Source organism: Oncorhynchus mykiss, chromosome 1, assembly GCF_057628025.1.
Source record: "Oncorhynchus mykiss isolate SJ-2025 chromosome 1, ASM5762802v1, whole genome shotgun sequence".
Taxonomy (NCBI): domain Eukaryota; kingdom Metazoa; phylum Chordata; class Actinopteri; order Salmoniformes; family Salmonidae; genus Oncorhynchus; species Oncorhynchus mykiss.
The window spans coordinates 30346524-30362821 of record NC_143022.1 but is presented as its reverse complement, the minus strand read 5'-3'; the positions used below and the strand labels follow the sequence as shown (position 1 = coordinate 30362821).

Genomic DNA, 16298 nt, shown 5'->3' with positions numbered 1-16298 from the left:
AATTTATAACATTTTTGACAAGCGTTTTTCTGGATTTTTTTGTTGTTATTCTGTCTCTCACTGTTCAAATAAACCTACCATTAAAATGTTTGACTGATAATTTATTTGTCAGTGGGCAAACGTACAAAATCAGCAGGGGATCAAATACTTTTTTCCCTCACTGTATATATTTTGTAAATATACAGTACCAGTCATAAGTTTGGACACACCTACTCATTCAAGGGTTTTTCTTTACATCAAAACTATGAAATAACACATATGGAATCATGTAGTGACCAAAAAAAGTGTTAAACAAATCAAAATATATTTTATTTTTGAGATTCTTCAAAGCCACCCCTTGCCTTGATGGCAGCTTTGCACAATCTTGGCATTCTCTCAACCAGCTTCATGAGGAATGCATTTCAATTAACAGTTGTGCCTTGTTAAAAGTTAATTTGTGGAATTTCTTTCCTTAAAGCGTTTGAGCTAATCAGTTATGTTGTGACAAGGTAGGGGTGGTATACAGAAGATAGCCATAAAAAAGACCAAGTCCATATTATGGCAAGAATAGCTCAAATAAGCAAAGCGAAACAACAGTCCAGCATTGCTTTAAGATATGAAGGTCAGTCAATACGGAAAATGTCAGTGCTGTCTCAAAAACCATCAAGCACTGTGATGAAACTGGCTCTCATGAGGACCGCCACAGGAATGGAAGACCCAGAGATTATTTCACTTATAATTCACTGTATCACAATTCCAGTGGGTCAGAAGTTTACATACACCAAGTTGACTGTGCCTTTAGACAGCTTGGAACATTTCAGAAAATGATGTCATGGCTTTAGAAACTTCTGATAGGCTAATTGACATCATTTGAGTCAATTGGAGGTGTCCCTGTGGATGTATTTCAAGGCCTACCCTCAAACTCAGTGCCTCTTTGCTTGACATCATGGGAAAATCAAAAGAAATCAGCTAAGACCTCAGAAAGAAATTATAGACCTCCACAAGTCTGGTTCATCCTTGGGAGCAATTTCCAAACGCCTGAAGATACCACGTTCATCTGTACAAACAATAGTACGCAAGTATAAACACCATGGGACCACGCAACTGTCATACCGCTCAGGAAGGAGACGCATTCTGTCTCCTAGAGATGAACGAACTTTGGTGCGAAAAGTGCAAATCAATCCCAGAACATCAGCAAAAGACCTTGTGAAGATGCGGGAGGAAACAGGTACAAAATGATCTACAGTGCCTTGCGAAAGTATCCGGCCCCCTTGAACTTTGCGACCTTTTGCCACATTTCAGGCTTTAAACATAAAGATATAAAACTGTATTTTTTTGTGAAGAATCAACAACAAGTGGGACACAATCATGAAGTGGAACGACATTTATTGGATATTTCTAACTTTTTTAACAAATCAAAAACTGAAAAATTGGGCGTGCAAAATTATTCAGCCCCCTTAAGTTAATACTTTGTAGCGCCACCTTTTGCTGCGATTACAGCTGTAAGTTGCTTGGGGTATGTCTCTATCAGTTTTGCACATCGAGAGACTGACATTTTTTCCCATTCCTCCTTGCAAAACAGCTCGAGCTCAGTGAGGTTGGATGGAGAGCATTTGTGAACAGCAGTTTTCAGTTCTTTCCACAGATTCTCGATTGGATTCAGGTCTGGACTTTGACTTGGCCATTCTAACACCTGGATATGTTTATTTTTGAACCATTCTATTGTAGATTTTGCTTTATGTTTTGGATCATTGTCTTGTTGGAAGACAAATCTCCGTCCCAGTCTCAGGTCTTTTGCAGACTCCATCAGGTTTTCTTCCAGAATGGTCCTGTATTTGGCTCCATCCATCTTCCCATCAATTTTAAACATCTTCCCTGTCCCTGCTGAAGAAAAGCAGGCCCAAACCATGATGCTGCCACCACCATGTTTGACAGTGGGGATGGTGTGTTCAGCTGTGTTGCTTTTACGCCAAACATAACGTTTTGCATTGTTGCCAAAAAGTTCAATTTTGGTTTCATCTGACCAGAGCACCTTCTTCCACATGTTTGGTGTGTCTCCCAGGTGGCTTGTGGCAAACTTTAAACAACACTTTTTATGGATATCTTTAAGAAATGGCTTTCTTCTTGCCACTCGACTTGGCTGCATCTCTGATCAGTCTTCTCCTTGTATGAGCTGAAAGTTTAGAGGGACGGCCAGGTCTTGGTAGATTTGCAGTGGTCTGATACTCCTTCCATTTCAATATTATCGCTTGCACAGTGCTCCTTGGGATGTTTAAAGCTTGGGAAATCTTTTTGTATCCAAATCCGGCTTTAAACTTCTTCACAACAGTATCTCGGACCTGCCTGGTGTGTTCCTTGTTCTTCATGATGCTCTCTGCGCTTTTAACGGACCTCTGAGACTATCACAGTGCAGGTGCATTTATACGGAGACTTGATTACACACAGGTGGATTGTATTTATCATCATTAGTCATTTAGGTCAACATTGGATCATTCAGAGATCCTCACTGAACTTCTGGAGAGAGTTTGCTGCACTGAAAGTAAAGGGGCTGAATAATTTTGCACGCCCAATTTTTCAGTTTTTGATTTGTTAAAAAAGTTTGAAATATCCAATAAATGTCATTCCACTTCATGATTGTGTCCAACTTGTTGTTGATTCTTCACAAAAAAATACAGTTTTATATTTTTATGTTTGAAGCCTGAAATGTGGCAAAAGGTCGCAAAGTTCAAGGGGGCCGAATACTTTCGCAAGGCACTGTATATCCACAGTAAAACAAGTCCTATATCACTCAGCAAGGTAGAAGCAACTGCTCCAAAACTGCCATAAAAAAACGGTTTGCAAATAAATTCATTAAAAATGTGATTTTCTGGATTTTTTTTTCTCATTTTGTCTGTCATAGTTGAAGTGTACCTATGATGAAAATTACAGGCCTCTCTCATCTTTTAAGTGGGAGAACTTGCACAATTGGTGGCTGACTAAATACTTTTTTGCCCCACTGTATGTATATATATATATATATATATATATATATATAAAATTGTCAGATTAATCAGTATCTGCTTTTTTTGCTCCTACAATAATCGGTTTCGGCATTGAAAAATCATAATCAGTCGACCTCTAATACACACTATATATATTTTACAGACACAATCTATTTTACAATAGTTATATTTTGTTTGTTTCTAGTCCTGTCCTTCCTCTACCCTCAACCTCTCCCATCGGTTTCTGATGTCCATCCAACCTCTCCCATCGGTTTCTGATGTCCATCCAACCTCTCCCATCTATTTGCCATATATTTTTAATTGTGTTGTTTCACAAAAGTTCTGAACCCCTGTCTCATATAATCTTCTCACAACACATACAGAAAAGTTAGTTGTGATAACAGTGTTGCATTAGATTAAGGCTTCTTATTAAATCACATAGGTGTACTCACAGCTTGCTCTGTCTCCATTGTTGCGGAAATCGCCCTCCTCAAACTTCTCAGTGATGTCAGTCTTCTCCCACATATTGTGGATCTCAGACATGCAGAGTTTGGGGTTGAAGCGGAAGGACAGCCTCCCAGCCCTGATGGTCAGGTTGTGTTGGGTCCAGTCCCACAGGTACTGCAGGCGCTGGTTGTCAATGGCAGAAAAAGCATACATCCTGAGGGGAGACAACAGACAGGTGTTAACTTACTATCACACCTCGCAGCTGTGCTGGCATAGATGGGACCAAACCACTTTTTAAATCAGTCAATTGATTTACTTTAAGCACACAATAGAGCACTGAGGATAAAGTCGTCAAAATGTTGTAGAGTGGTTGGCCTAGTTTTCCATCTGGTGGATATGTAAAGTGTTAAGAGGAGAAGACGTCAGAGCGGATTGTGTTTCAGTGTGCGTGGGTGTGTCTGTCTAACACTGAGCTGTGCACACAGAGAGGGCCAGAGATGAAACAGAGCGACTCAGAGCCTCTCAGCTACATGGAATACCTTGGGAACGAGCGGAATGCCAGCCCTTCTCTAGAGCATTCCTCGCACTGTAACTCTAGCCTGGGAGGGATGACAACAAGAGACCTGAGAGGCTTTCCCACGACCCTCCTGGTCATCTCCAGAAACACTCTCCCTATCTCTGACAGGGGATAGGACCCTGGTGATGTCATGCTACAGCCAGAATAGGCTGGTACACCTGGGTTTCCATTCAGACAGAGCCCTCTGGGCACAAACTGGTTGAATCAGCGTTGTTTCGATGTAATTTGTCAGCGTATTGTGACGTGGAGTCTACGTGGAAAATAATGCACATTTGATTTTTTTTAAAGTAATCAACTGCTGTGTTTGCGGTGAAATTTAAACCACAGGATTATGCCATCATGGTAACCAAGTTTCAACATAGACGATGTCAGACCTTCATTGTTATATGCACTACAAATTAATAATTGATATGTTGGATTCACATCTCCATTTCAACCAAAAATATAAGTTAAAGAGTAAGACTAAATAAGATAAAATGTTATTTAAAGTGCATTTGAAGTTTTATTTTATTTAGTCCTATTGTTTAACTGAGAAGATATGAATCTAACATATCTATTACTAATTTATTGACAACTGGAATGGCTTTTTAATAACCAAATCTCAATTTTTGATGTAAATGGCATGTTATAGAAGGGTCCAGAGTCCAAACACTTGTTTTCCATCTTCTCCTTGTTTTTGAGAAACTTACCCGAACCAGCGATTCACTTCCTCATCCTCGTTGTGCGTTGCTCTGAAAAAACATGAACAAATGCTCCAAAAAGACCCAAATACATCCTTTTAGAAACAGAAACGCTCTAAGTATAGTGATGCGGGACTTTCGATTAAATTGTGTCATTCCGAACTTTATCCTTAACGTTATATTACATTTTGTGCGACTCAAGCTGTTTCCCCTATCCAGCTGTTCCATTCTCTGTGTAGGCTGCTGCTGGAATGGACAGAGGTATCGCTCGAGTTGCAACAAAATGGAATATAAGTTGCGGATAAAGTTTGGAATGACGCAATTTCATGTCTACAACATTTAAAGACCTGCATCACTATACTGAAAGCCTTTCTGTTTGTTCATGTTTTTCAGAGCCCTCGTACTGCACAATGAGGATGAGGAAGTGAATCACTGGTTGGGCTAAGTTTCTCAAAAATAAGTGAAATAGCGGGGGAAAAAATGTCTGGACCCTTCTATAACATCCCATTTACATACATTTTTTTATTCTAAATTTAAATTCTCCTTTAAAGGTAGACTAAATCAGTGGCACAGATGGAACTATCCAAGCAGAAGATAGATCTCCTTCTAATGTTGATATCTTATTGCATTGACAACTAAACCCAATTCAATATCACATTTGATATAGAATATATATATATTTAGCCTATTAACTTGCCGAAAATTTAACACATTATAGGTACGAGTCTCCACCAAAAATAACAGTTAAATAATAGGATTAAGCCAGTGGCTCAGCTGGAACTATTCAAGCAGCAGATATGCCTGTTTTAAACGTTGATATTTGGTTGTGTTGTCAATCAAATACAATATTACTTTTGTAATACAGTAAATAGCCTAAAGTTAAGGCTATCTTAAAAACAAATTTAACATTCAACCTTAAAATGAGTAAAACATCAACGGCCACATTTTGAAGTTGCTGTAACTATACCTTTCTTATGTAATCATATAAAGTGACCACGTGCATGTTCAAGATAGCATGCACAATCGCTGTCATATTCTGCACAGAATCGTGAATAGCATTGATCACTTGCACCATGTGCTTTTAATGTAACTTCAACTGTAATCCAGTTCTTTGATTCCGCTATTAGATGAAGCACAGTGATATTCATCTGTTGTATAAATAAACAAAATATCTGACATTGTATTCCCATTGGAACTTTTCTGTGCTTTTAAATGGTTGGAAGCACAGTGATAGACATTTGGATGACAACTGAATCAAAACTCTGGCTTTGTTTTTTGATTGGAATGTGGTTGTGTTTTTAGAAGGTTGAAAGCACAGTGATAACACATTGGAACTTCAACAAACTTTTGGCTGCCTTTTAGAGTGAATATACTGTAGGTTGTAATCTCATTGATCAACCTCTCAACCAAATAATACCCAATTATCCACGTTGAAATAACATGGTGTGCCCAGTGGGATAGTTCATCCACCTTTTCATTATATAACTTGGAGAGGTGCCTTGTTATGGTGGTTTTGTGTGAATTCCTTTGTACTGTAAATGTTATGGCTGGTAGCCTCTACTCATAAATAAATCATGAGTGAAGCATTCAAAACCTGCTGGGATACATTTGACATGAGATAGATTCCAAAAATTCATTTAAATCATCCGTGTCAATTTTCCTGTTCAAAAATATGGCTGATATTGGAGTGACAACATCTTTCCTCTCTAGGCTGTGGTTCAAGGCTGACACGTCCCCAAACACATCTCAGACTCAGAGAGCAGCCTGCCGTACCCTTCCATGAGCTCCTCCCCGTTGATGTAGCGCAGGCTCTTGAGGAAGGAGAGCGATCCTAGTGTGTGGGAATGTCGGATCCTCACATAGCCTGTCACTGTCTGGATCAGGCCCATGAAACTCTCCAGCTCTGAGGCAATGTTATCTGGGGAGAGGAGAGAGTCAGCAAACACTAGTCAGACACAACAGCCAGTGTGTAAGAACCACAGCTCTGAATACATCAAATCCCACAGGCAACTGTACTGCTATACTGTATGACTATACTGTATACTATACTGTATGACTATACTATATGACTATACTCAATGCTCTAGAGGAGAATAACCCTGGCTCCAGCAAATCCAGAGTTGTACAAAAGTTGTCATATCTAAAGATAAGCTGTAAGTCACTCTGTCAAGTTGAGCAAATAAATAGCATAATAGCATAATGTGATAATTGGTTTGGGGCACAGAGAAGGCAGCTGATGTAATGTTGACTCTGTGGCCCACACTAGCTCTCCCAGTGGCCCCGTGCTCTGTGTTCCCCTCCCAGTCTCTGGGGAGACAGACAGACTGAGTGGTCCTGGTTACTGGTACTGGTACTCACTGCCACGGCGGATGTTGATTTGCAGGTTGCCTTTGATGACTGTGCAGCCCATTAGAGACTGAGCAGCATCCACTGAGTCGATGGTCTTGGAGTCGCAGATCTTATCACACAAGCCATCACAGGCACTGCAGAACATACTGTGACTGAGGGAGAGAAAGGAGGGGGAGAGAAGAGAGAAAACATTCAAGAAATGACCTTAACTAAATAAAACTTTTAAAAAAAAGACAATTTCCAAGAAACGTAATTAAGACGCCTCACCCCAACTCACCTTAAAAATCCCAAACTTCCAGAAGTAAAAATGAGTCTAATTTGAGCTTTCTAAAATACAAGGACACTTTCTTTGTGAACTATGTATTTTTTACGAGTCCTCATATGAACCCATGGTTTCATGAGAAAATGACTCACTAAACAGTCCTAAAGACAAAACAAGACTGATAAGATAAAAAATACAGCAAGTTGTCGTTTTTCGTCATGAATCTTGTTCTGTAGGCAGCTCTGCAGTGGTCATTAGCTGGCACAGCCACAATGTCATCAAATCTTATATAAACCTAACACTAACCTTAACCTACTTTAAACACACTGTTAACCCTAATGCCTAACCCTAACCTTAAATTAAGACCAAAAAAACACATTTTTGTTTTCATGGATTTTTACAATAGAGACAATTTTGATTTCGCTCAGTGCTGCCTCCGGGTCAAGACTCATGACTAAGCCAGTGGCGGTCAAGAAATTTAGTCAGCTGGTGATTGTCAAGCAAATAACTGTTGGTCTCACTGTAATTGACAGTGAATTAACATAAACACATTTAGCATCTCCTGGCTTCCACAAATTTTATTTTACCTTTATTTAACTAGGCAAGTCAGTTAAGAACAAATTCCTATTTTCAATGACGGCCTAGGAACAGTGGGTTAACTGCCTGTTCAGGGGCAGAACAACAGATTTGTACCTTGTCAGCTCGGGGGTTTGAACTTACTAGTCCAACTCTCTAACCACTAGGCTACCCTGCCGCCCCATATAGCCTACAAGCCACTGATATCAAATATCATATTTGTGCGCTCATGTGGCTATTCTGTGTTGAGCGGTTAACAAAGAAATAGGTACTCTTATATGCTTAATTTAGAGATATTAATGTAACTTTAGTTGTTCTACAAACGTTGGGCTGTATGTTTAGATTTTTGTAAGGCTGCATAATGAGATTCTAATGATGATTTGAAAAAAGTCGCTTGAAAGGCATGAGCTCTGCTTAGTTTTTGCGCAGGCTGTACACAATCCACTCTCATTCACAATTTGACAAGCACTTGATAATGCCTCGAATTTCACGGTGGTATCACCTTTGTGGCCGTAATACACCCTAAAAAAAATTGATGCCTTTTGAGGCCCGGAGTGCTGCGAAGTGCCCTTCTCCCTGAGTGCTGCGCAATCCAAAGCACCTCTCACTCACATGGCTCTCGTCATGTGATTGGTGCTTTCTCACAGGCTACAAGTGAAGACAGACACATCGGGGACGGAACTGCGCGCGTCCTTAACCAATTCCAAGGTGCATATTGAAGAACGGTCCACATTTATTTTTGTCAGCCAACAAGATGAGTAGGCCTAACGAACAGCAAAAGTACTAGCCTATGTCAATCCACTATCCCCCATAGTACAAAAGTCAACCTTTTTCATTCTGTGCAAGAAATAAATATTCCAAACATAGTCTGGGACAGTTAATACATCCACTAGCATAATTTTAAAAAACTGTTTTTTAAAGTAATATGGCTGACGAAACAGAACAGAACGTTTAGCTTAAAATGTTGATAAACTACGAGGCTATTTCTTCACATTATAAGCGCAGCAATACGCACATGGCAGAAGGCCATAAGCGCAAATGTTCCATTAGTGCGAAAATACCATTATCAAAAGATACCGCAAATGCGATTATACATGTAATGCATTTATTATTAAGGTGCATTTTTATGGTGAAAATGATCTTCTCCAAACTTGAAACTCACGCACTGCTTATGTGTGCCAGTTAGGCTATAAACCCTTTGTAAAGCAGATTAAGGTGATTCATTTTGTCCACTTTAGTTGTGATACAAACCTTATCAAAACATATAGGCCTATGGGCTAGGCTACATGAGGTGTGCGACTATGATTCGAAAAAGTCGCAAAAAAAGGCAGTTTCTTATGCTGGGCATCATTCACAAGTGATAATATTTAATTCACAAGTGATATGTGAATATTGTCACTCATCAGACTATTCGTGATTTAATCTTGTGTTTACATATACAAAATAATGTATGTGTAAAATTTGTTTTGATTTAGAATGGACCATTATCATGCACCTGTATAAATGTACTTAAATAGCGAATGGAGGACGCTTTTCCTGTGGTTCATTTTCATGCCAGCCAGGTAGGCTATACTCCTGTTGTAAAGATAAAATGTGCTTAATATTAGGAAAGTTGAGAAATAAATATAGTAGGCCTAGTCTATAGAAAGCTGATCCTCCTCTTTTTATTAGAAGCCATCACTCTGTTTTTTTTTTTTGCACAATTGCATAGGGCTCTCATGAAGTGTTTGATTAGATTTTTGATTACCTTTGCATTGATGTCAGAGTGATTAGAGAGACAATAGAGTGCTGAGTACCAGGCAGTTAGCAAGTTTGGTAGGCTACTAATGACCATCAGCAGCATCAGAGCCTGGAGAAACGAATTACCGGGACTAAACAGTCACGTGGAAATTCACTACCTTCATGACTCGTGACCGCCGGTGTGGCGGTCACCGCAACAGCCCTACTCAATATGATGAAACCTGCAACAAAGACTCGACATGGAAAGTTTGGAGAATGAAAAATCTAAATACGGAGATAAGTTACCCTGAGACATTAACAAAGATATTCTCTTATTCAAACTTAATGATGTCAAACGGGGAAATGTCAAACAATGGAAATGTTCTGAGTTACAGCGCTGCTATGATAAATCCCTCCTGAACGCATTCAAGCAATGTTCAGAAAGTCCCTTCTGTATCTGATGTTTACATTTATGCTTGCTACAGTATGACTACACCCTACGGGCCCGGACCTAATTTACGGAAATTCCCCAATGGATTAGTCTTGTGTACTGAGTACTGAGGTGAGCATCTTCCTCTGATTCAGAATTACCTGGAAAGTCCACAGGCTTCAATCATTCATGACGGAACATTACATTCTGCCCGAAGCATGTTTAGCTCTGAAGCTTCTCCTTGGAGAGGTAGCCTAGCGGTAATAAAGCATTGGGCCAGTAACTGAAAGATTTCTGGTTTGAATACCCGAGCCAACAAGGTGAACAAATCTGTCGATATTCCCTTCAGTAAGGCACTAAACCATAATTTGCTCCAGGGGCGCTATACTACTATGGCTGACCCTGTACAACAACACATTTCACTGCACCTATCTGGTGTATGTGACAATAAAACACATATTTTTGTTTTTAAGAATGTTATCTCTTAAAGGACCAGGCGGAGGAGGTTTTGAGATAGAGGTGAATTATTCAGAAGACATCTGCATGCAGATTCGTAATGCAACAAAACACACACTGCCAGAAAGTCACCCCACAATCAATATGTCAGAGGACTATTTACAGTAACAATGACTGGGGTGAAATCATGATACTACTCAATATAATACTGTAGACAACCCATAACCAGGACCATGCCTGATACTGGGGAGCCCTTGAGGTGAAGTGTGATCTCTACTGTCTTACTTATTGCTCTCATTGCGTGTGAAGCCTGATGGACACTCAGGCATGCACTCCCCTCCGTGGATGACAAAGTGAAAGTCACCGGCCAGGTGCACATGTTCACACAGGTCCATGGTAATGCAGCGCCAGCCCTCAAACTTGTAAGTGTCTGGGGGGCAGTCCTGCACGCAGCGGCCCTCGTGGTAGTAGTGCAGGCAGGCTGCGCAGGCCATGTCGTCGTCCGGCTCCGTACAGCTTCCCAGGCACTGGGCATGGCAACACTCACCACCGTCCGTACATGCCCGCCGCTCACACTTCTTCTCTGGGCACACTGGGCAAAACAGACAGAGAGAAACAGATTAGTGGGTCAGAGTAAACAGTCACCATATTACTCTAGGTCTGGATGACAGGGTCAGAGTAAACAGTCACCATATTACTGTAGGTCTGGATGACAGGGTCAGAGTAAACAGTCACCATAGTACTGTAAGTCTGGATGACAGGGCCTGAGTAAACAGTCACCATATCACTCTAGGTCTGGATGACAGGGTCAGAGTAAACAGTCACCATATCACTCTAGGTCTGGATGATAGGGTCAGAGTAAACAGTCACCATATAACTCTAGGTCTGGATGACAGGATCAGAGTAAACAGTCACCATATCACTCTACGTCTGGATGACAGGATCAGAGTAAACAGTCACCATATCACTCTAGGTCTGGATGACAGGATCAGAGTAAACAGTCACCATATCACTCTAGGTCTGGATGGCAGGGTCAGAGTAAACAGTCACCATATTACTGTAGGTCTGGATGACAGGGTCTGAGTAAACAGTCACCATATTACTGTAGGTCTGGATGACAGGGTCAGAGTAAACAGTCACCATATCACTCTAGGTCTGGATGACAGGATCAGAGTAAACAGTCACCATATAACTCTAGGTCTGGATGACAGGATCAGAGTAAACAGTCACCATATCACTCTAGGTCTGGATGACAGGGTCAGAGTAAACAGTCACCATATCACTCTAGGTCTGGATGACAGGGTCAGAGTAAACAGTCACCATATCACTCTAGGTCTGGATGACAGGATCAGAGTAAACAGTCACCATATCACTCTAGGTCTGGATGACAGGATCAGAGTAAACAGTCACCATATCACTCTAGGTCTGGATGACAGGATCAGAGTAAACAGTCACCATATCACTCTAGGTCTGGATGACAGGATCAGAGTAAATAGTCACCATATCACTCTAGGTCTGGATGGCAGGGTCAGAGTAAACAGTCACCATATTACTGTAGGTCTGGATGACAGGGCCTGAGTAAACAGTCACCATATTACTGTAGGTCTGGATGACAGGGTCAGAGTAAACAGTCACCATATCACTCTAGGTCTGGATGACAGGATCAGAGTAAACAGTCACCATATAACTCTAGGTCTGGATGACAGGATCAGAGTAAACAGTCACCATATCACTCTAGGTCTGGATGACAGGATCAGAGTAAACAGTCACCATATCACTCTAGGTCTGGATGACAGGATCAGAGTAAACAGTCACCATATCACTCTAGGTCTGGATGACAGGATCAGAGTAAACAGTCACCATATCACTCTAGGTCTGGATGACAGGGTCTGAGAGGAAACACACTAATGGAGCTAACAGATAAAGCACCGATCACTCTAATTAGCTTATATACTGTGTCAAATGACAATAAATTCAAAGGTTTTTATACTGGAATACATGTATGAGCTTCTTTCCCTGGAGAGGATAAAGGGTTAAATGTGTTAACTATTATTAGACCTATATCAAGTTCTGAGGACAGGAGTGGGGATGGGTGGCATGATGAGACTCTGATTAAGCTGGACGGTGTGTGTGTGTGTGTGTGTGTGTGTGTGTGTGTGTGTGTGTGTGTGTGTGTGTGTGTGTGTGTGTGTGTGTGCATGCCTAGCCTGTACTGTGCTCGTTGGAGGTCGAGGAGAGGCAGGCTTTAGGATTAGTGGGCTGTAAAATGGTAATCGCTGAGCAGAGCTGGGGAGCTGGAGAACGCTCTCAGAGAGGAAGTGGTGTGCCGTCAGGGCGTTGAATGTTTGCGCAGGGCCCCACTCTGCTCTATGCCAGCCTTGTTAGTAAACTGCAGAGCTGGCCCCACTACAGATAAATATTATTGCTGTTTGGGACTATTAAGGGAATTCTAGGGAGGGTGAAGAGAGAGGGGGGAGAAGTAAAGCAGTTGTATCGCCAGTAGATGGATTGCCAATCAGACTGAGCTTCTCTGATACTACATCTACATGGCAGTTGGGGAGCAGACCTGGACCAGGTCCCACTGACAATAACCTGCCGATGGACAGTGCACCCATACCAGATTACAGTGCTCCCCTTTATTCAAGTGTAGATTTTATTAAAGCAGCTACCACCCAAGACAAGAGCAAAAAACCGCAGCAAAGAAAACCCCTCAGCTGATAGATCACTTTCAGTCAATTGCTTGAGAAACAACATTTCATTGGTTTACCAATACTGTGCAAAAAACTGGACAAAAATGATGTCACTTACAGAAATCAGAACTCCTAGAGTAGCTTCCAATACATATGAACTTCCTTCAAGACCGTGAGAAAATCAACAGTAAGACAATTATGTGGAGAACACTGGCATGTTTCAAATTAAAATTTTAGCTTCACAAATAACAATTGTCAGTGTTTACTGAGGATAGCAAAGGGACTAAACCACACAGAAATGTGGTATCAATAACACCAGCATTACCTCTGGTTGAGAAATGCACTGACTTTGGTTACAATGGTGGGAAAGACAGGCTTCAAACAGTTCATTTGGAGTTGCTGCCCTATGAACTCTATACATTTAATCTGCCTGTAATCAGCTCTGACCATCCGCCCAGGTATTAAGCCTATGCTGTTAGATGTTTAGACCTAAGTGCTATTAACCCATAGTTATTATGTGTATTATAATCCTTATGTATTATTTGGTGATGTTGTCCCTGGCAGGGGAAGAGGAGGTGAGGTGATTCTGTCTAGTGAGGAAACTCAGTAGTTATTTATAATGTATCAAGTGCCATCTGAGTTTGGACAGGAAAGGCAAAAATACTTTATCAGGGGCCCCAGGTATGCATGAGGGAAGGTGAGGCAGCATGTCCCCATGGTAACTGAATGACAGGAGCTCTAATCTGGAGGCCAAGGGAAGTCTACTACACAGAGACAGGCCTGGGTGTGGGCCCAAGTGAATGGATGTGGAGGAGCTCTTGGTGATCTAGTGCTTTTTTATCCCCTGTCTGAAGAGGATCTAACTCCAACTGAGAATGCCACCGAGCGACACGATGACAATCCTGGTTCCTAGGCAACGGCCTCTTGGTGCCGAGCCCTGTAGGCTGGGGGGGGGGGGGCACAACCACACACACACGACACGTCTCCATCATTCTGTCTGTTCATTAGCCTCCGCACTAATAAGAAAATCCACCCATTGTGTGTTTATTGGGGTAATTAATCTGCATATTGACCTATAGAATGATTATTGTATTAGGTCAGAGGAGGCTGGTGGGAGGACCTATCGGAGGATGGGCTCATTGTAATGGCTGGAATGGAATACATGGAATGGTATCAAACATATCAAAAACATTTAACTCCATTCCATGGATTCCATTCCAGCCATTACAACGAGCCCATCCTCCTATAGCTCCTCCCACCAGCCTCCTCCATATTAGGTGTATACTGGGTGTGGTGCAGAGAAAGAACTAGAAAATGAAAGAGAGAGAGAGAGTGTGTATAGTAGGAGTGTTTCTTCGATATATGTGTTTGCTTGTGTAAGATGTGTCTGGTGTCAGAAGATCAGCGGTGCTTTATGAACCAGGGGAGAGAGGGAGCGGGGCTGCTAAACTAATCTAAACATGAATATTTCATGCTGCTTTAGCAAACATCTGTGTAAGTGAAGAAGAATGTGACAATGCACTACAGCAATGTTGCAAAGCAAACACATCATACTCCCACAGTACCAACTAGCCTAGAGTGCTTCTCTTCTTCACAAGGGAGGAGACTCATCATTCCCACTCTTAACCATTTCTCAAATAGTTGAGATTCTTTCTCACATTTGGTCAAATCACAAGCTGAACATACAAGAGGTGAAATTAGTCATCAAACATTCCATTAGAGTTCTGTAACCAACAGAAAAATGCACGTTTTTTTTTCAATAGAAAAATAAAAATCAGCTATTTGGTCAAAAGAACACAGCATGATCCTTCTTAATTCTGCTGATATCTTTAGCCAAGGCTTGTGCTAATCAATCTATTTATTGCCATCCATTATTACTAATCCACTCATCACCTTTAACACACAGGATTGATTGAAAACCTTTTCTAAACCATAACACAGGATTGGTGTGTTGGAATGAGTATGGGTGGTAAATGAGAACTGCACTTCCTTAAATAGCCATATGGCCCTTTTATGAGCTATATATAGATGGACAGTTCCTTGTTCCAATTCCAACTCTCTAACCAGGCTCTAGCTCAATGCTCCATAAATACCTAGCCATTCCGGACCTAGCCCATGAAGACAAAAGCATTAATTTAACTAGCCTATCCAATACCAACACATACTAGGCATTGATCTAGAACACATATGTCAGAGTCAAGGCCCGCGGGCCACATCCGGCCCGCAAGAAGGTTTTTTACGGCCCCTGGGATGATCTTGATTTATTATTAGAACCGGCCCGCAGCAAGCCGGCAGCCCGCAGATCTTTTACACGCACCAATACTACATTTCCCACAATGCAAAGGTGACGCACCGAGCAGTAGGCTGCTTCATTTCAATATTTATTGGCACAGCAGTCGTCAGCATCACAGTAAAATTAACTTTCAGATACCCATCAAAAATGGCAAAACGGAAGGTGGATACTGAGAACCGGGGGTTTCAAACAAGGTGGGAGTCGGAGTATATGTTCACGAAGGTAGCTGGAAAACCTGTGTGTCTTCTGTGTGGAGAAAGTGCGGCGGTACTGAAAGAGTATAATCTGAGACGACATTATGAAACGAAACACGCGGACAAAAACAAGAATATGGACATGGAACAAAGGCTACAAAAGGCAGAGGAATTAAAACGAGGCCTCAAATCTCGACAGGCTCTGTTCAAAAAAGCCAAATCACAAGGCCAGGCTGCTGTCAAGGCCAGTTTTATTTTGGCAGAAGAGATCGCTAAATCAGCCCGGCCATTTACGGAGGGGGATTTCATCAAAAACTGCATGATTAAAGTTTGTGACGAAGTTTGCCCAGAAAAAAGGCAACTCTTTTTAAATGTGAGTCTGAGCAGAAACACCATTGCCGAGAGAGTAGACCAGTTGTCCATCAATCTAAAAGAGCAGCTTGTGAAAAAGGGAAAAGATTTTATTGCATATTCCTTGGCTGTGGATGAGAGCACCGACATTTCTGACATTGCCCAGTTGTCAATTTTCATCCGCGGAGTGGACTCCAACCTAAGCGTGACAGAGGAGTTTTTGGCTTTACGTCCTATGCATGGCACAACTACGGGGCATGATTTGTATGAAGAGGTGTCAAGATGTGTAAATGAGATGGAGCTGCCTTGGGAAA

The 16298-nt window shown here is 41.4% G+C and overlaps 1 protein-coding gene across 1 annotated transcript in view; it reads right to left on the bottom strand.

Moving 5' to 3' along the window:
- LOC110520661 (insulin-like growth factor 1 receptor) overlaps nucleotides 1-16298 on the bottom strand; it is a 165769-nt gene that overhangs the window by 32441 nt on the left and 117030 nt on the right. The window contains exons 3-6 of the mRNA XM_021598084.3: nucleotides 10742-11048; nucleotides 7023-7165; nucleotides 6438-6582; nucleotides 3413-3621 (exon numbers count right to left, since the gene is read on the bottom strand). Coding sequence (XP_021453759.2) covers nucleotides 3413-3621; nucleotides 6438-6582; nucleotides 7023-7165; nucleotides 10742-11048 — 804 coding nt within the window. The remainder of the gene's footprint in view (nucleotides 1-3412; nucleotides 3622-6437; nucleotides 6583-7022; nucleotides 7166-10741; nucleotides 11049-16298) is intronic.